The 19,196-nt window shown below is 49.6% G+C and overlaps 3 protein-coding genes across 12 annotated transcripts in view; 1 reads left to right on the top strand and 2 right to left on the bottom strand.

Annotated features, from left to right (window-relative positions):
- Window positions 1-3,880, top strand: part of RALGAPA2 (Ral GTPase activating protein catalytic subunit alpha 2) — a 136,111-nt gene extending 132,231 nt beyond the window's left edge. For all 3 annotated transcript variants that reach the window (XM_035320495.1, XM_035320496.1, XM_035320497.1), the window contains one exon: window positions 1,312-3,880. In XM_035320495.1, coding sequence (XP_035176386.1) covers window positions 1,312-1,466 — 155 coding nt within the window. In that variant the 3' untranslated portion in view covers window positions 1,467-3,880. The remainder of the gene's footprint in view (window positions 1-1,311) is intronic.
- Window positions 3,881-10,691: 6,811 nt separating this feature from the next.
- Window positions 10,692-13,006, bottom strand: INSM1 (INSM transcriptional repressor 1). The gene has a single exon (XM_035320964.1). The coding sequence runs from the start codon at window positions 12,884-12,886 to the stop codon at window positions 11,435-11,437; it is 1,452 nt and encodes a 483-aa protein (XP_035176855.1). The 5' UTR covers window positions 12,887-13,006; the 3' UTR covers window positions 10,692-11,434.
- An 832-nt stretch (window positions 13,007-13,838) lies between these two features.
- Window positions 13,839-19,196, bottom strand: part of CFAP61 (cilia and flagella associated protein 61) — a 101,811-nt gene continuing 96,453 nt past the window's right edge. For 5 of the 8 annotated variants that reach the window (XM_035320953.1, XM_035320957.1, XM_035320958.1 and 2 more), the window contains 2 exons: window positions 16,100-16,190; window positions 14,702-15,240 (listed from right to left, as the gene is read on the bottom strand). In XM_035320953.1, coding sequence (XP_035176844.1) covers window positions 14,998-15,240; window positions 16,100-16,190 — 334 coding nt within the window. In that variant the 3' untranslated portion in view covers window positions 14,702-14,997. Of the gene's footprint in view, window positions 14,067-14,701; window positions 15,241-15,352; window positions 16,191-19,196 lie in introns of those variants that run through there. The other 3 variants (XM_035320954.1, XM_035320956.1, XM_035320955.1) reach the window with 3 other exon arrangements.

Here is a 19,196-nt window from a genome sequence, read left to right as displayed (position 1 = left end):
TGCAGAGTGCTTCTTGCATGCTTGAGTCACTCGGGTTAGTGAGCTGAAGGTGTGTTAGACATATCCCTGCAGTCATCCATCACATAGATTAAAGGCAAATAAAGGCACAGCCAGAAGATACAGACCTTGTCAATCTGGAAATAGGTTTGTGATACAAAATCCAGCCATAGGTCCAAGTTAGAGGTGCTCATCTGTCTGCAGGGACCGGCCCCAGCCTCTGGTTTGGGCTCAGCCCTGCTCTGTAACACGAACAGGGGTTGCAAACACCTGGGCACGGAGCCATTCCTCTGCCGCCAGAAAAAAACAGAGACAGAGTTGTAACATGGTTTAAAAATATTGCAGCCCAAGGGAGCTGATGAAATGACATTCACACCGAGAAATGCCTTGGGACGAGTCAAAGCCCCAGCAGCAAGAGCAGCACGGTGTTGCAGCATGCGTGCGAGTATTCCCCAGTGCACGGCAGGGGCTGCACAGGGGACAGGCAAGAACTTTGTGCACACACACACTTGGTTTTATTCATTTATTTTTTAGTTCAGTAGTCATATCCCCAGCTGCTCTTATTCAGACAACCCATCTAGCCCTGACCCGTAGTCATAATCACCTCTGGGGAGTAACTGAGGTGTAACCTCATGTTGTTGAACAACAAAGCGTAAATGCACGTAGCATGCACTGCCAGCGTCCAGTATTTCCCAGCTCACAAACACCATTCCTGAGTGCTGGTCGTGATAACAATGACACCAATGGGCATTTGGTATCCTGTTTGAGTCATGGAGCTAAGGAGAAAAACTTGGGATTCTTAATTTTTTATCAGCTACCAAGACATATTCCAGGGAGCCTCATGAAAGTGAGCACATTCTAGAAGCTTGCTCTCAGACATCTGTCATAGACCACATACAGAAAAGCCTCTTGGTGAAATGCAGCAAGAAATATCATTGCAGTTGTACGCATGTGAAAGAAACATTTTCTGAGTTCCATTTTGCCTTTGTGGTTGTGGCTAGAGCTCTCTGTCAGGCCACTGCAGGTGCTGTGCAGTCCAGTGCGGAGGCCACTCACAGTCCCACACCAGCTCTGTCTGGAAGCTAGCAGAGAAACCACTAATTTCTCCTGAAAAGCACAGGGTACAGCTCCTCAGCTGCCTGGGCAGAGTCTCTGGCATAAATGTTCAGATCAGCTGTCATATCCCTGAGTAACACGGAAGAGGAGATGGAGAGGGGCTGCCCTTTGCAAAGCCGTTGTTCAGCTGCAAACACAGGTTGCAGGCAGGTTGTGTCGTTTCTTAGGCACCTTCTCTATGCCTGTTCTGTTTTCCAGGCTGCCTCACCACAAGTGCAAGCACCGACCTTACTGTCACCGTAGGAATAGAGCTAACGGACCCGACTTCACCGACGCTGCCGCATGCCACCAGGAGCAAAGTCTCTGGGAAGCTTCGCCGCTCCGCCAGCGCTCTCAGCAAGTCTTCCAACTGAAGGGCTGGGGGGGTGCACCCCCTTCAAGGAACCCTAAAGACCTCAACATGTATTGAGCCACATACTTTGCCAACAGAACTTGAAATTTGGGATGAGCACGTGCTGAAGGGGATGGATGAGGGGTTTGCTCTGTAAAATTATCATTGTATGTATTCACGCAGCCATCCTCAATGATCAAACATCACCTGGGCTATCACCATGCACTCTCTTGACTGTTTCTGTTGCAAGGAGCATGGCGGTGCTGGGGAGCCCTCCTGGCAGCATGTGCCTCTCCTCCCTCAGCACCTGTGTGCAAGGCAGCTGACGCAGCAAGAGGACACAAACCAGTGCTGAAACCAATTACCTAATGTAATTTCAGAAAATTGATTGTAGTCATTCCGTCCAACACGTAATTGTGTATTAGGGAATTTTGTCAAAGTAGAAAAGAGTTTTCTAATAACTAGACATGTTACAAATATCCTCCTCCTCTGAAGTGTGGGTGAGTGATTGAGGTGCTTTTCAGTATCTATTCAACCTCTGCTCCCATTCTGTTTTCAGTAGTCATCCAATGTACTTTTTGTGCATGTAGCTAAGAATTAGTAATAATCAGAGAAGCCATTGATCTGAAATTCAGGAGGGTGCTGCCAATTTCATCAAATGGCAGCACCTGCACTGAAATCGGTCTGCTTAATCATGCTATCTTATTCAAGGTCATCCATCACTACCTATTGTTCAAAATACTGAAGCTGAGGATGCTCCAGCCTGCATTCGCCTGTGCTCGGTGCACTCAATACCGCAGCAAGCCAGGTTTCTCAGCTCCTCTCCAACGTGCTCAGCACGTGGCGGCCTGCGGCAAAGGGAGGGCTGGGGGTGGCAGCACCCTGTGCCAGGCATCAGCCACCAGTCAGCAGCTATGGCACCAGCTTAGTGCAAACATTTCACATCTTTGGACATGTTTTAGCCAAAAGACCTCTTTCTCAGCGCTAGCTTTAGCTTCAGGATTGTTTAGTCCTTTCCACTAATGTTTGTGATGGCTGCATGATGTGAACTGCTCACTATGCGTGGAAAACAAAAATAGCCACATTTCTTTTTGAAGAGCAAATGATGCACATCTGCTATGACTACTCACCAGGGCTTGAGTAATTGTGAGACAGTATCCTTCTGAGGTAACCACTTCACCTTTTCACTTGGGGCAATAATCTGCAAATTGAAACATCTCTACTTAGTTAGAATAAAATAAATATGAAGGCTTTCAAGGACATGTAGTGTCCTGTTGGCACTTCGTGTAGTAAGCAAATCTTTTATTTTGAATAGGAAATGTATTTCGTACTACATGTAACATACGTTTCCAGGTGTGAAAACTTTTTATACCTTAAGAAAACGTATTATAAAAACAACGGCAACCCAGGAGATGTACTGCATGAACACAAACAGGCAGCATGAGGAAGACATCCAGACCACAGGCAGGAATGGGCTGATACTCCACCAGCGAGACCCAACAGGGCACAGTACCATGAGCCCCAGAGCCCCCCACGGGGTGGCCATGGTGGGGCAGGCACCACGCAGCCCAGAGCTCCCAGCCACTCTTCATATGGGGATGGAGGGGGCAGGCGGCAGTAAAGCAGGTAATCTATGTTACCTTTGGTTTTTGGGTGTTCTGAACATCGATATCTCTGTCCATTATGACAGAGATACCTCTGGCCTTCCTGTTCCTCCTCAGGTGTGGTTCTTGTTGCTTTTTGTTCAATTCTTGGTTATTATGCTACTCAGCATTTAAATGCACATCTCTGAACTTAATGTGATTTGTCTGAAGTGAAGGGGACTGACTTGTAAGTGAAGCAAAATGCACAATTGGGCCACCATTTTTTGCACTTCCACTTACGTGTTGAGTGTCTGTCTGTTTTTGTGTTGCCATCTCTGCAGTTCTTCCCTGTAAATGTGGAACACTGTGTTACAAATACAGTACCACCGAGCTCATGGGACATTTTGCTGTTAGCTTTGTGAAGCAGCTTGCTGGTGGCACATTCCCATGGTGTGCCTTTGGCTGGGCACTCTCACCATCCAGGGCGGGAGCTGAGGCACACAGCAAGCGGGTGTGGGGCACAGTTGGCATGCCTGGGATCAGGGTGAGCGCAGAAATCCTGCTGGGAAGGAGCCCGCTGGCCAAGCGTTTGACTGACATTTTGATTTTCTGCCTCACATTTGAGTTTTGATTTCTACTGATTGTGTGGGAGTAAATTGGAAAATAAAACTTTTTTTTTTTTTCATGATGGAATATGCGATGCTGTCTTGTTCTTAGTTAGCTAATAAATGGTCTGAAATCATTTCAAAGGTATTCTGAATAAAGTGAGACTTTTCTCTTTAGAGCAATACACATCTCTATTTCAGAGAAGAATTAAAACACCAGTAAAAAGTTTTCCTGATGTCAAAAAAAAGTAATATTAATTTGTGAAAATTCAACTGCAGTTGTGTACCATAAAGTAAATAACAAAGTTGGCCTGTTACCCCTCAGAAATTTCACAGCCCTGAGCTCACAACAATTTCTTCAAAGAGCAGTGAGCAGCACTGTGACACTGGAGCTGCTGCCACTGGCAGTGGCCATTCCCGAGGGGCTCTTGTCCCCGCACCATGTCTGGGGGTAGCACCTGAGCTTGGGAAGCACGAGCTGCCCCGCACGGGTCACCACTGTTGCATGCCTAATGGTTTTTCAGGTCTGATTCAAACCTGGTCAAGGATTTGGGGCTAAAGCCCAGTGCATGCGGTGTGCAGCAAGGCCCTGTTGCTGGGTTGCTGCAGTGAGCGCTTGTTGCAGGCTGTTAAGGCATGTGCTTCGCTCATCTATAGACAGGGAGAGACCAACACACCTGGAAGATGTCCTGCTGAAACCCTCTGGCATCTTTTCATAAAGGTTTTGTACTTTTACCAAATAGTTCGTTTCTGGTGGATAGTAGGTGGCATTTGTTTTATCTTGGGTTTTGAAATGCAGTGCAAAACCCAGCAGAATAATTCCCTGACTCAATTTCTGTTTGGCCAAGTCTGTGTTAACGTAACACCTGGCTACAGCCATGGTACCATATGAATTCGCCTCTTGCAGCTGTCTAATTCTGAGTTCAGGGGGTGGGTCCTAGAACCTCAAAAAACAAAAATTACTTTTCTGTGTCTTAGAAACAGATCCAGGGCAAACTAAGAGGATTTTCACCTCTTCTAAAGAATAAAGGTTCATCGCATGAGTGTGCGATTAAAGTGTATTTCTGTCAGCGCTTAATAGGGCATGCCACCTACAACAGGCAGTAAAAAGAGTTTTCAGGATCACCTGTATTTCTTACCAGGTCCGTCACGGGATGCGGTGTAGAGAAGTGCCAACAAGAAGAGGTAGCTTGGCAACGAGCATTTCTTCCTTCTGGCCATACCAAGAGCTCTTCCAGCCTATAGCATCCTTTCCATAGCAAACTGCTGCAATTTCTGCAAACAGCATCCTGGGACGGGGAGGGCACGCAGGGGCCTGAGGCGTACAGAAAACAAGGGCAAGCTGAGCTGGGCAGAGGGACTGCACTCAGCCTGCCCTGCTGACCGTGCTCACTTACACCTGAAGGGCACAAAGTGAGTTTATCTGCCCTGAATGCCCAAGAGCAGCTCTCTGGCCTCAAAGGGGATCACAAGGCCACCTGGTAACACATTTAAGAGCGAATGCTGCAGTTCAGAACGAGTGATGCCGACCTGGCTGGTCTTTCCCCAGCAAAGGACTTTGCTGTTAAGCATAGGCAGCACTGCCGTCGGTGGTGTTTCCCCACCTCATGCTTTGGAGCACTCATGACAGTGCTTGGCCACCAAAAGCACATGCGCTTCAGCAGTATTTCAGCGGCTGAGTGTGCTCCCAGCACACTGAACCTGCACACATCCTCATCATCACCAGCCTCCTCCGAAGAGGCTTTGCATCATCTTGCTGATAATACTTACAGAGCATTACTAAACCCCAGAAGACATTATTTATATACCATTCATTGCAAGAAACACATGATGACAAGGCTTCCCTTCCTAAACTGGGTAATGTCCCATTGCTGGGAATTTGCATGGACATTAAAAACAATATGTTTCTAATGGCAATTTTCTACTCTGCAGAGACATGACTTACAAAAACAAAGGGGGGTTGTGCGCTCAGTCATAATTATGTTGGGGGTGCTCAGGCATTAACACCCACTTAGGTCAGCGGGAATGATACAGGATTATTTGGCAGTGGGAAAGCAACTTTGAAATGTCTGCTGCTCTTTCTGAAGGGACAACCAAGTTCTCTCTTGAATTGCTCTCTTCGACAATGGAGAATTAATCCAAACAGCTCCGGTAAAGCTTGTAGTCCCATTTGTGGCCCTAACTGCACCCGCTGGCCAGCATGCAGGAGCATTACATACATTATATATTATAAATTATATATATTAAAAATATGCACTGTAATGTGGTATAAATGTACTATACATTTTATATTCTTTGTATATTATTAATATATATGTAACAATAAAATGTTAAATTTTATTATACAAATATTTATTAGTTTTATCAAAATATATTATCGTTTGCAGAAAGCATATACAATATTTATATTGTATATTATTTTATTTTAATTATATTATGCATGTGCTCACACACATATACACTAGATCTGCATATATACATGCATATATTACATCTATACATATACACATTACTGTATAGACTATAATATATTCTGTATATACTACATAAACTACAATATTGCATATTATATATAGTATATATCTTTAAAGCATAAAAAAGCATAAATACATATTAAAAATTACACATGGTTATATAATCTCAGTAATGTATAAATAACACATTGTAGATTCTAATTATCAAAATAATACTTGATATTATATATGTCATATAATGAAAGTATAACATACATCATAGAATATTTGATGCAATGTACAATATAATATGGATAATATATAGAAGAATAGAGATCATAGATTATGCATAATATATATATATATAATGTACATACATTGTGCATGCATGTATATGCCCCGTATGCAATATGTGCATATACGTATAAACAGTGCATTATATAACACACACTCTATATACTAAACAGTATAGTCTTAGAAAGCTAATACATACAAAATTATATAATAAGAAAATATATCATTATGTAAATAGTAAAGCATAAATAATTATACATATATACTATGTACAGTGCTTTATAACATGCCTCATATAATGCGTTTTATATAACAGGCAACATATAACTTGTAATACGTTATATATCTCATGTGCTATACTGCATAATATAAAGTATACAAATATTTATAAATTTTATATAAATATGAACATCTAATCTTCATTCATTTAATTTACATATTATAATTTATTATACAGAATAAATTCTATAGCTATCATCTAGTTAGTCTTATAATTTGTTTCATTTTTATGTATGAAATTTTCCAGGTCCGAATCTAAGGAACTGTCGGATGCAGATGCTGTTTATTTCCCTCCATTTTTTTTCTTTTGAACTGTTATTGAAATAGATTTAAGTCATATATATGAAAAACTATAAAATTAGCAAATGAAATGATGATCTGGGTCCTTATCCTGATAAATAAATGAAATCCTCACCTCAGGCTGAAATGCAGCGTTTCCCCGCGCACCCCAGCAGCAGCTACATCAGTTGCTTTGCCGTCCTGTGCGGGGCTTGCTGTGAGCCAGTGCCTGGCACGGGGGGGGAGTTTAAAAAACTAAGTTTGTCTAAAGCCACTGTGGCCCAAAGGACGCTGATAAGGCATGTGGCAAGTTGGAGCCAGGTGACAAACAGGGAGGGCTTTGAGGCCCTGAGCTTCAAGGCCATCAGGTCTTTTGTTGTTGCTGCCTATGAGTGACTTGCCCAGCCTGGGAGGCTGTCTGGCAGGAGCCATGCCAAAGTCCCAGCAGCTGGGGGCTGCTTTCTGGAAAGTTCCTGGGGTGCCCTGCACAGTTACGGCAGGGCCAGTGCAGCACTGGGACTCACTGGTGCTTCCCAGCAACTCGCTCAGTAACACTTCACAACAAAAACGCAAAGAAAATTCTGTTGGTGCCCTGTCCTGGTGCCTTCACCTGCACCCCCACCTGCGAAGCAGAAGGCCACACTGGCATGGCCATCCCAACCCTTCCATGAGGCAGAACTTTGTTATGCAAATTGTAAACTAAATTTAATTAAAACCACTTATGGCCATAATGAGGCCCTTTATCTCTGTGGCAGTATTTGAGACGTTTGAACTCAGGGTGAGGAATGTGGGACAGTGGCAGAGCAGAGCGATGGCACCGCCACCTGCACCACCCAGTCCCAGCCCATACCACCCCACCGGTGCTGGGGGGGAACTCCAGCAGCTGCCCCACTCACCCACTCATTAAAAACTGACACCAGTTTTTAAACAGGTTTGTGTGGGGAAGGGAACTGAAATCTGAAGCCAAAGCCCTGTCCCAGACCCCTTTGCTCCTTTGCTACACGGACAGTATTAACGGTTGCTACCTGACAATGCTGTTGGTACCAAAATTGTTAACAACATGCAGGTGAGCAGTGGCGTTAGAAGCATGGAATGGTTTGGGTTGGAAAGGACCTTAAAGATCATCTAACTACAGAGAATTTCAGCTGTTCCCCTGTTAGCTGCACCGCCTCTCGTGCTGACAGCGCTGCAGGGAAAACTCTTTCCAACTCATCACCAGCTGTATGCCCATGCTCCAATGACGGTGTTTGAGCTGCATTTTTCAGGACCCTGAAGGTTCATGTAATTAATTTCCCTGATTCCTTTCAGTTTGCAAACAATCCATTTCAGACCATGTGTTCAGCTCTTTGTGTGCTCAAAGAGGGGGCCAGATCCAGAGCTTTGCAAAACAGGCAAACATATATGGCCATTTGCACAGGGAGACGACGACCTCTGTACCTGCCTCAAAAAATTGGAAATCACATTCTGGGTAGGCTCAGCATTTTCTGAGGTGCCTAAACCTGTTCTTGCTGGATAAATTCAGAGCCATCAGCAAATTGATTTGTTAGCTGACGGCAGAAGGCTTTGTTTGCACAGTTCTGGCCACTCCTCGCTACCGGATGGCAAGAAGATGGCACCAGGAAGTCAACACCTGCATTCCCAGAAGCTGCTGCACGTGGCAGCTGCAGCTCAGGTTTCAGCCACGCCACTCAGGTCTCTCAAGGAGTGAAACCCCGGTGCACAGCCTCTGCCAAGGCTTCGATAGCCCTGTGACTCCAAAAGCAAGGCCCCGGTTTCACAGGGGATTTGTGAAAGGACCCCACTCTACAAAGCACTCAAGCTTCCTCTCTCCTTCTTCCTCCCCTGAGCCTCCCCTGCCCTTGCTTCCCTCAGCAGTGCAGGTTCCCAGCAGCAGACGTAGTGAAAGTGTGGGTACTGATGCTTACCCTGACATCGCCCTGCTAATCTGGGAAATTCTTCTGGCTCCAACAGATTTGATCTGGCTGCTTGGGCAGGAAAGAATTTTCCTGAATATTAGGAATAGACACTGATCTGGAGCAAGTTTTGAGCACAAAGATTTCTGTTGGGATGCTGCTGAAGAGGCATGCATCCTCTGGGACTCTCTGATGGATGCACTAGGCTTCGGTCTGGGAACAGTGCCCAGCAGCCCAGGAGGGCTTCAGCATGCCTTCAAAAACTTCCCCGGGGAGCTCCTGCTTTGGATGCCTGGTGAAGCAGCACCACCAGTGCATAGGAAGCTGTGCCCCAGCAGGCTGTGACGGACCCGTCCCTGGGGCTTTCCAAGCCCCAAGGAGCAGGGAAAAGCAAAGCAAAACTTCTCGCCAAACATGTTTTGCTGCCTGTAACTCTGAGGCTACCAAGGCCACACTCATTTTCAGTGTATCAATTTTCTGCTAAAACCACAGCTTTGCCTAGACCTGAAGCCAGTCCTGGTGTAACAAGGTTGGTTTCCTAGGAGTGGAGACAGTAGGTGCCTGGTGGCTTCAGTGCTTTTTGGCCCAACTGAACAGGGAAGAAAAAAAAAAAAAAAAAAAAAAAAAGCCCCCAAAAAAAAAAAAACAAAACAAAACAAAAAAAAAAACAAAAAAAAAATCTCAGCAACTATATTCTTCTTCCTATATAAGCTATATCAAAATAATAAAATAAAAACTTGGAGCATTCCTGGGGAGCTGGGGATCTCCAGATGGCCACCTGCCTTTCCCAAGGCAGAGCAGCCCCATTTCAAGCAATAGCTTCAAGGTGAGCGAGCCCAGCAGGAACAGGTTGGCAAGTGAATGCCTCGAAGGCAGCACCATGCCCAATGTGGCCGCATGCCCTCCTGTCCCCAGCCCGGAGCAACCAAATGCCTGTGCCGTGTCCTCAGCCCACGCCAGGCCCTGAGCACACCAGCAAGTGACAGAGCTGCGTGCCATAATGCCATAAGGGTGGCTCCGAGGCTTCTCCTGCTGCCGGAGGGAGAGATGATATGGCAGCACCACAAAGCCTGCCAGAGAGCTTTCACTGCCCCAGTGTGCATCCTCCCCAGTCATGCTAGTATTTAATATTTTTCACTAAAAAACTGATGAATCTACTTTCTGAGCAAAGTGCCACCACACGTCAGGGCTGACTGCCCCAGCCCACGGGGTGAGTGGGATGCCCTGCTTGCTGCTCCCTCTGCCCCAGCCGTCACCCCGAGGTCTTTCACGCTGCTGGGCTGTGCCCCTCCCAGCTGGAGGGGTCCCCGCAGCTACTGGGGGTGCCGCAGAGCCCCCCGCGGGGCAGCGGGCTCGGGTCCCGGTGGGTCCTGCACACGCATGGCCGCCTCCCGCTGGGCGCGGCTGTCCTATGGAGCCCCGGAGCCTGCCTTTCCGAGCGCCCAGGAAAGCCTCCCGGGCGCCTTCCTACGCGCCAAAACCTCTCGAATTGCTCACTCTTTCCCCCAAAGGTGACACACGCACACACATCCCCTCCCTCCGCTTCCCATGCACCACTTTTCCATGGCTCTTACACCCGCCGTAGCACGGAGCACACTGCAGGGGCGGCCAGAGCCCGACCCAGGCTGGGAGCGAACGCCCGGGGCTCCCATCCCTGTCAGCCCCCCCCCCCGGAACCCGGCCCGCCTCACCCCGCTTTTCTCCCCCCTGTAACTGCCTTTTAATTAATCTCATCAGAAGGCGCAGAGCAGCGCGGTACCTGGGGTGCCCTCCCAACAGGGCGGGAGGGTCCGGCCCCAGTCCCCCTGGCTGGGCCAAGCAGGAGGCAGTGGGAGCACGTCTGAATTTGAAAATATTTTATTTGAATAGTAAATAATTATACAGTTGAAACAGTTCTATCGAAGCACTCTATAAATAGCTAACAGTTAAGAAAATAATGTGTGTAGAAAAAGAGATTGCATCTAAAAGTAAGAGCTGTCAGTTGCACAGGATAAAATGGTTCAGACTGTGTTATTCTAGGTATAAAAGTTAAAACCTTTTAGCAGATCCCTTTAGAAAAAAAAAATCTTCTGAAATGCACAGTGAAATGGCAGGAGGGGGAGACAAAAAAAGCGTATTAGAACATCTGCGATCAAATAATATCAATCTTCATAATTAATATAAATAAATAACAAATAAATAACAATTACGCAAACCAACATATACAAATAGTCAACTCATGAGCTACCTTAATAAGGGCAAAACAAACGAAAACGGAAAGTTGGCATGTCACAGTTAAGGCAGTTTCTACAGCATTTTCTGGAGACCATCAACAGCAGAGTCAAGGCATTTGTGGCTACACTAAAGGAAATTCTCATTTCTCCTCAAGCGCTTTGATCTGTTCACATTTATAAAAACCGAAAAGAATAAACAAAAAACAACAAAAAAAAAGGGGGGGAAAAGAGAGAGAGAGAAAGAGAACCCGGAAAGGTAACTGTAAAGCCAGATTCCAGCAGTTCACAAGCCATATTAAAGCTAACGGTGCGGCGAGTCCGGTGCACAGCCCGCGGGAGGCGCTCGGCGGGCCGGGAAGGCACGGGCGGCTCTAGCAGGCGGGGCGCAGCGGCACCTGGAGCAGGATGACCTGCCTGTTCTCCGACGGGTGGCACTTGTTGATGTGCCGGGTGAGGCCGGGCGAGCTGTAGAATGTGGCCGGGCAGTACTTGCAGGGGAAGACCTGGGCGGCGTGCAGGAGGCGCAGGTGTCGCTCCTGGCTGCTCTTGCTGGGGAAGGTCTCCCCGCACACGGGGCAAAGGCGACACTCGGCGGGCGACGGCGCGGGCGGCACCTCGGCGGCGGGCTCGGGGGCCGGGGCCGCTCCTGGGGCCGGTGCCGGGTGGCCCAGCAGGTGCTTGCGCAGGTAGGCCTGCCGGCGGAACCGCTTGGCGCACCGCGGACACTCGAAGAGCCCCTCCTCGGAGCCCGCCTCCGAGCCGCCGCCGGGGCTCGGCGTGTCCCGCTCGCTGCCGCTGCCGCCCGATTCCTTCGGCGGCTCCTCCGCCGGTGCCCGGCCCGGCTCGGGGCCGCTCTTGGCGGCAGGCGGACGCGGCTTGTGCCAGCGGCGGTGGGAGGCGAGGTTTGCGGGGCAGGAGAAGACCTTGTCGCACTCGGGGCAGCGGTACTCCACGCGGACGATGCGCGAGCAGCGGTGCTGCGCCAGCGCGAAGGGATCCCCGTACTCCTCCTTGCAGAGCTGGCAGATGAACTCGCCCAGCGGCCGGGCGCAGCCGCCCCGAGCCTTGGCCGGCGCCTCCACCGGGCCCTCCTTGATGCGCAGCCCCAGCACGGGCGACGTGGTCACCTCGTCCTCGAAGGTCAGCTTGCGGATCGCCTTCGCCTTCTTGCCCGACGGCGCCTTCTGCCTGCCGGGCTCCGCCGCGCCCGGCGGCCGCTTGCCGGGCTGGGGGCGGCCGGAGGCGGCGGCAGAAGGGGGTGCCCCGGCCAGGGAGGGCGGCGCGGGGCCGGGGGCGGCGGGGGCCGCGCCGGGGCCGTTGTTAGCGGCGGGCGGCTCGGCGTGGCCGGCGGCGGCGGCCCAGAGCTTGAGCTCGGCGGGTGCGAAGAGCAGCGGGTCCATGGTGCTGGGCACGGCCGGCGCGGGGAAGGACTCCGCTGATACGGGCGAGCCCAGGCTGAAGCTACGCTCCAGGTACTTGTCCCTGCTGACGGGCCGCGTCGGGCTGTACAGCGCCTGCACGGCGGCATCGGGCGTCCCGAAGGGCACCGGCGGCGGCGATTCCCGCGGAGCCGGAACCGGGAGCGGCGGTGCAGGGGGGCAGGCGGGCGGCGGGGCGCCACCGCCGGCGGGGAGCGGGGCGGCCTCGCGGCAGGCGCGCACCCGGTACGAGACGGGCGTGGGCCGCCGGCTGCGCTTCACCAGGAAGCCGCGGGGCATCTTCGCGCCGCCGCGGGAGGCCACCTCCGCGCCCGGCGGCAGCGGCACTCGCTCCCCTCTCAGCTGCCGCGCCGCCGCCACCGCCTTTAAGCGGGCCGGGGCCATTGTTCGGCCCGGCGGCGGTGGGCACGGCCAATCAGCGGCGCCGCGGCGGGCGGCGGCGGCGGGCGGAGCGGCTGCACCTGAGCCCGGGCCCCCAGTCGCCCCCCCGCTGCGCGGCACACGCCCGGCCCGCCCCCGGCACGCGTGGGCCTTTGTGTGCCGCCCGCGGCGGGGCCGGGCCCGCTCCCCCCGTCAGGGCCTGCCGGGGCCGTGTACGCCCCCCCCCCGGGTGTGGGGTCGGGGGCTCCGGGCGCGCTGCGGCGCGGGGGCGGTCGGGGGCCCGGCGGGACCGGGGCGGCGCTCGGCGTCAGGCGTTGGACGGGAACCCTGCAACCGGGCGGGGGGTGTCCTGGGGGGCCGGGTCCTTCCCCTGCCCTGCGAGGGGACGAGCCCCGGAGCAGCCGCTAACTGTTAGGCGCCGCTCCCCGGGCCGCGCGGACACGCGGCCGCACGGGACGGCGGCAAATGGTGGGGCGAGCACCGGGCCGCGGCCCCGCTGCCCCGCTGCCCCTCATCCCTTTGTCCGCGCCACGCAGCCCGGGGCCGGGCCGGGCCCAGCGCCCCGCAGGTGGCGGCTGGGGGGGGGAAGCAGCCGGCCCGGCCCGGGGTGCTGGGGGGCGGGGGCACGCAGTCGGCACGCGCGGAACCCCCCCGCCCGGCCCAGACCAGCCGCCTTTGTGCGCGGAATTAGCATAAAGCTGTGCCCGGCCGCCCGCGGGCCGCAGGGGAGGGGCTGCTCCCGGCACCGGGGGGGCCGCCGGCGGGCCGGGCCAGGCCGGGCCGACACGGGTCGAGCTCGGCCCAGGGGCTGCGCTGCCCGCCCGCCCGCCTGCCGTGCCGTACCGCCCCCGCCCGCAGCCCCCCTCCGCGGGGCGGCCCGTCTATCCCCTCCCCTCCCGTCCCGCTGCCATTAGCATACAGCTGCCGGCCTGCCGGGCACGCGCCGCGCCCCCCCGCCGGGGGCTGCCACTGAGATGCCGCCCCCGCTTTCCCCCACTGCTCCCCCTCATAGCCCGGCCCGGCCCGCTGCCCCCCTAGCGCCCCGCTCACCTGCGGCCCGGGCGTACATGGGCAGGTGCGGGCGGTGGCGGTGCAGGTAGCGCAGGACGGGCTCTGGGGACAGCGGCCGCTCGTCCGCGGGACGCTCAGGGGGCGGCTCGGCCGCGGGGGGTGGCCCGGGCACCTGTGGGTCGGCAGCTCTCAGCCGGGGCGCGGCGCGGAGCGGAGCCGCTCCACCGTGTGCCCCTCGCGTGGCGCCCCGCGAGGGCCCCCAGGCTTCGGTTTTCCCCCCCCCGAGCCGTGCTGGCGGTCCCGGCGGGGACCCAGCCTAAGGGAAAAGGCCGGGCGCTGGGTGAAGGTTTCTGTACGGGGCTTGAAAGCACTTCCCGTGCCAGCCGCAGCTGGCCCCTCTAGGCATGTGTTGCTTCGGTGTTCCTGAAATATTTCCTGAAACATTGCCCCTAAACGCGTGAGACTCACCACCAGTCTCTGTGGAAACCGTAACTGGAAACGGCTGACCTGTGTGTGTTTACTCTTGGTTCTTACCCGGCTCTCTGAAGACATGCTTTTTCCTCGCTTTTACATTTCATTACTAGCTTATTTGCATGCCAAAGTGAGCTGAGCTATGAGCAACAGGAAGCACAGACAGCAGGTCTCCTGCCCCACACAGCAATACCAAGCCAGTCTCAAGGCACGTGTAAGGTATTCTGTAAGTACCTACCATGCCTCTGGCAGCATGCCAGGGAGGAGCACCCGAGGAAGGTGTACACAAGTGTCAGTCAATAAGTACTGTTAAAATCACCGTGACGAACATCCAAGCAAAAATACAAAAAGCAAAGCCAAATTTGCATCCAGATGCAGTTACTGTCATCTGTGTTTCTGGCTCATAGAGGTGCTCTTGGCACATTCGGTGAGACTATTTTTGTGTGTCAGGTCTGCTGACACTAGAAAAGGGTAAGGCAAGCGAGTCTTTAATTGTGACATTTGTAGGACACCAATTCCCCTTTCTCTGAAGTTGTTCACATTTACAGCATGTGAAATGTGGTTGAGTGATGGCAGGAGAAACACTTCTCATCAGGCCTCCCATTCTGTACAGAATTTCATTTTGTGTTCTTTTATAGATATCTTTCAAGAGAATCTAAAATAAAACTGCACCGAGGCATTGTCGGTATCATGACAATAGGAGGAAAATTGCATCTCGCCCTTTGGGAGGAGGCAGGGGCCGAGCATTTGTGTATTACAGCTGTGACACAAGACAGCACACCAGTTTGGGCCCTCTGAGTGGGTGGGCTGCTGTCCACGCAGCATCCCTTCCTTTTGTCAGCCTCTGTCCGTTCATAGTTGATTCTGTTTGCTTTCTGCAGTTAAAAACTTTGTCAGCGAATGCTTAAAAACACTGCACTCGCACAGAATCTCGCTGCGTAAAACAAAAGCAAACACAGCGTGAGGAAAGGGCAGGCCAAATGGTCCCTAACAGCGTGTTGGAAGGATCAAGATTTGGGCTGCCATTAGGTCTGAGAGCAACCAGAAATACGCTGGGGTGGGGCGGTCCTTTGGTGGCTGGAAATCTGCCGCAGACAGTGGTTGTTTCGTGGTGCACAGTGGGCTTGGGTTTTGAGCAGGCAAAGTTACAGTCTACTGAGGCTTTTATGCCTCTTGTCCACAGTACAAAGGCCTAAAGCTGTAAACAGCACTAGCAAACATTTAAATCCTTATTCAGGAAATCCACCTATCACTGAAAAAAAATATATTTTTTGACTCTTTTATTTACAAAGGTCATTCTCTATGTGTAAATGTTGAAAAATCTACTTTTCATAGCCTCAGCTGAGACAGGTTTAGGATGGCATTTAGTGTGTTCCTATTAGGATTTTTTTTTTTTTTTTTTGAAGTGATAACTGGACAAAATAAGCCTATGGATCCTCCTGGATATTTCTACTAAACTGCATGTGTAATGCAAAAATGCTGTGCAGGAAAACAAAGCAATTTAGTGAAGAGTTGTACTGACAAATCTAAAAATATGCCAAAACAATGAAACTGAACAATATGCTATACTTGGTGAAACCCCTTGGCTAGGTATAGGATCTGTTTGGGTTTCCCAAAGGAAATAACTAAACAGAAACACAACGCTTTAAGAGAAGGATGGGGAAAGAAACCAAAGTGAACAGCACTAACAAATTGCCTAAATAATAAAATGCACTTGCTGGTCATTTTTCTTACCTGTTCCGACAGCAGGATTTGGCGCAGCTCCTTCTTGAGATCAATAAACCGATCATGATAGATGGCCATGGACCAAGGTTCCCTGAAGTAGCTGGTTAAAAAAGAAGAAATTTAGTTATCTTGTGAACCTTTCATTAACCACTAATAAAGTATTTACCTGCTTTTTTGCCTTTATAATTTACAGTTCTGGACCCATCATGATCGTTTGTTCATGAAATGCCTCCTGTAACAGCATGGTCAATCAATTCTTTTAATGGATGTTCCTGATGTACAGCCAGCTTCAGTAATTACATTTAAAGTGGCTTAATTCAGAGCTGTGGCAAGACCCAGTGAAGAATCCTGATTTTATCAGAATTTAAAAGCCCGAAGACCTGTAAAGAACGGTGTCTCCATTATCTGTCCTCATTTGAGAAAAGCAGATTGCAGGATTAACTGAACTGCTGCATAAACAAATTAAATTTGTGTAGACAATGACACAAATGTTGTTCATCATTAAGGTTTCTGGATTAATAAAGGCCAGAAAAACAGGCCACCACAGTGTTGCAATATGTTCTTTGCAGTAGTGTGCTGAAGCTAAATCGAGGCTATTCTAGGAGGAAGCTCTTGTAACTTTTTCTTCCACTGACAGCATTCATGACAACATTCTTCTGTGATAAAGGAGCAAAAGGATGGCGAGGACATGACTCGACATAGAACTTCAATGCTGCAAATATAATGGGAGGCAGCTCGATTACAGAGCTGTGAATTACAGAACTGTTGCCTCTGTAATGAAAAATAATTTTTACAGTTTCACAAAATGCTGTGCATGTGTAAGTCTTGCTAATGCTAACTGGAGGCTCACCCAAATAACGACTGAACAGATGTCAGCGGGGTCACCCGGGAGGCTTTACAAGGGGTGCGCTCGCGTGGCCACAACCAGTGTTGCTCTCTTTGGAAAGTCAGTGGCATCACTGGCACTGCTGTCAGGAGTGCATCTGCGCTACTACTTGATGCAGTTGCATGGTCAATAAGTGAACATCTGCATAAAGCAACTTAAAAGGTGACATGCAAGCTTAATAATTCTGACTTATCTGTCTCTACAGAAAACTAATGTGCTATTTCTTTTTGGCAGAAGAAAGGTTTTTGTAATGTCGATTTGCCATATTTTCTGCCTCTCACTCCTTGAACGAAACTTCAGCTTTCATTAGTGCCCTGCACAATTGACAACACTTTGTGTACCTGGCAGAACTTAGCTTGTTTTTTTTTTTACACACTCATCCCATGATAAGCTCTTTTCTCCCTTTTCACTGTGTCCCCTTCATCTGCATTTCACTTTGTATTGTCAGCTGTCTGGGCTGGGGCTGCCTCTCTATGTGATCTGCAGTGTCTGGCGCAGTGGGGCTCTCAGGTAGATGTTTTCCCAGTATGAATATTTATTGATGCTATTACAAATACTATGTTCTTGCTATGGTAAATCCTGCTCAGCCTCAGAGTCTCTAGCACCATGTGACCAAGACTGATGCTACTTGTTTATATGGATATGAAATGTGCTAAAGAGCTCAGCTTCAAGTATCTTCATTTAAGTAATTATGTACCTGTAAGGTGCAGAGAGAATAACAGGATATTCCCCAAATATTGAAAAAAGTTGAATTTCAGAAGAAAAGCCCCACCCAACCCAAACGTTTAACTTAATGTCAAAAATAGATAGTGAAGCAGGGAGAAGGGTGGTGTGTGAGAGTGTGTGTGTTATATAAGAATACATTAAGATAATTAAAGGCTCTCCGGTTTTACTGATATGCCCTTCTAAAACCTATGTTCCACCGGCCAAACATTTTATGTTTACAAGTTGGTATTTTGGTTCTAATTCTAACCCTAATGGTAATTTTATCTCTTGATTGAGGCACATCTAACTGCCTTACATTCCTTATATCATTTGCCCACCTCACCAAGATGTCACACTAAATAATGTTTATAAAATATTTCAGGGATGCTATATGTTGCTGCTACCATCACCAGTTCAGCCAGTAAGTGCATTTTTTTTGCCAGTTCATGTCAATGTTCCCAGATTTGGAGCTTAAAAAATGAAAATTGCCACCAATTTACAATATTTGATGTGAATAAAATGCCCTTTTTGGAAAATGCTTTGTTTGCATTTTCCAGATAGACTGACAAGAGGAGCTACCAGTAAACAACGTTTACTCCTTGATTTCCTTTACTTCCCTTCACCTGAAGAAATGTAAGCACCAATGGCAATTTATAGATGTAATTCACAGAAACACTTCAGTTGCTGTGCTGGCTCTGCATTTTTATCATCTTTTTTTTTTCTTCATTCAAATCACCTTTCTAAAGGGACACATGGTGTTTTTGAGAAAGCAGATCTACATATTGCTGTTAAAGCAAAGTTTAATAATGAAAAAAAAAATGAAGCCAAACCAACAAGTCAACTTTCTGAGGCTCATTCTGAATTTTATTACCACTTTAGCAGCAGTCCCTCAGGGCAAGCTGTAGAAGGCTTGAAAGTATAATGCTCTTCAGTATACAAGATGAAGCTGGCATGCTACCAACGGAGGCTGAAAGGCTCCTCAACTATCATGAGAATGGCATCTGCCACATCTGTTTGCACCATTTAGTCTTTCATAACCTGCCAGAGTGATCAGGCTAAATATGTACAAGATGACAATGTTTGCCAGAAGCATAACGGGTTTTCAAACTTGGTCACTTCCTAACGGGGATCCCCTGCTGGTACACTTTTATATCTACAGAAGCTATCACAGGAAGGCATTTGTAACGAGATGGGATGAAATAGTCTCCTTTTGAAGACAGTAAGTGACATCCTTTTTGTTGCTAGGGAGCTGTTCTCGCCTTTCATTGACAAACAATATTTAAAGTCTGTTCTGCCTCATTTGTGATGTATAGCCTATATTAGATGAAAGGGAAGAAGGAGGAAAATATTTAGTGGTATCCAGTACAAAAGACAGGGAATATTTTGCTTTTGAAGAGATACAGCACAACAAAAAATGGGTAAAGTTGGCTACTGCTAGCAAGCAAAAATGGAGTATGCATGGAAACGGTTTTCAGTCCGAGAGCTTTATTCTGCAGTTCATTTGCACCTACACAG

This window comes from Oxyura jamaicensis, chromosome 3 (assembly GCF_011077185.1).
Source record: "Oxyura jamaicensis isolate SHBP4307 breed ruddy duck chromosome 3, BPBGC_Ojam_1.0, whole genome shotgun sequence".
Classification (NCBI taxonomy): Eukaryota; Metazoa; Chordata; class Aves; order Anseriformes; family Anatidae; genus Oxyura; species Oxyura jamaicensis.
The sequence above is the reverse complement of the archived record's forward strand: the minus strand, read 5'-3'. Positions and strand labels throughout refer to the sequence as shown.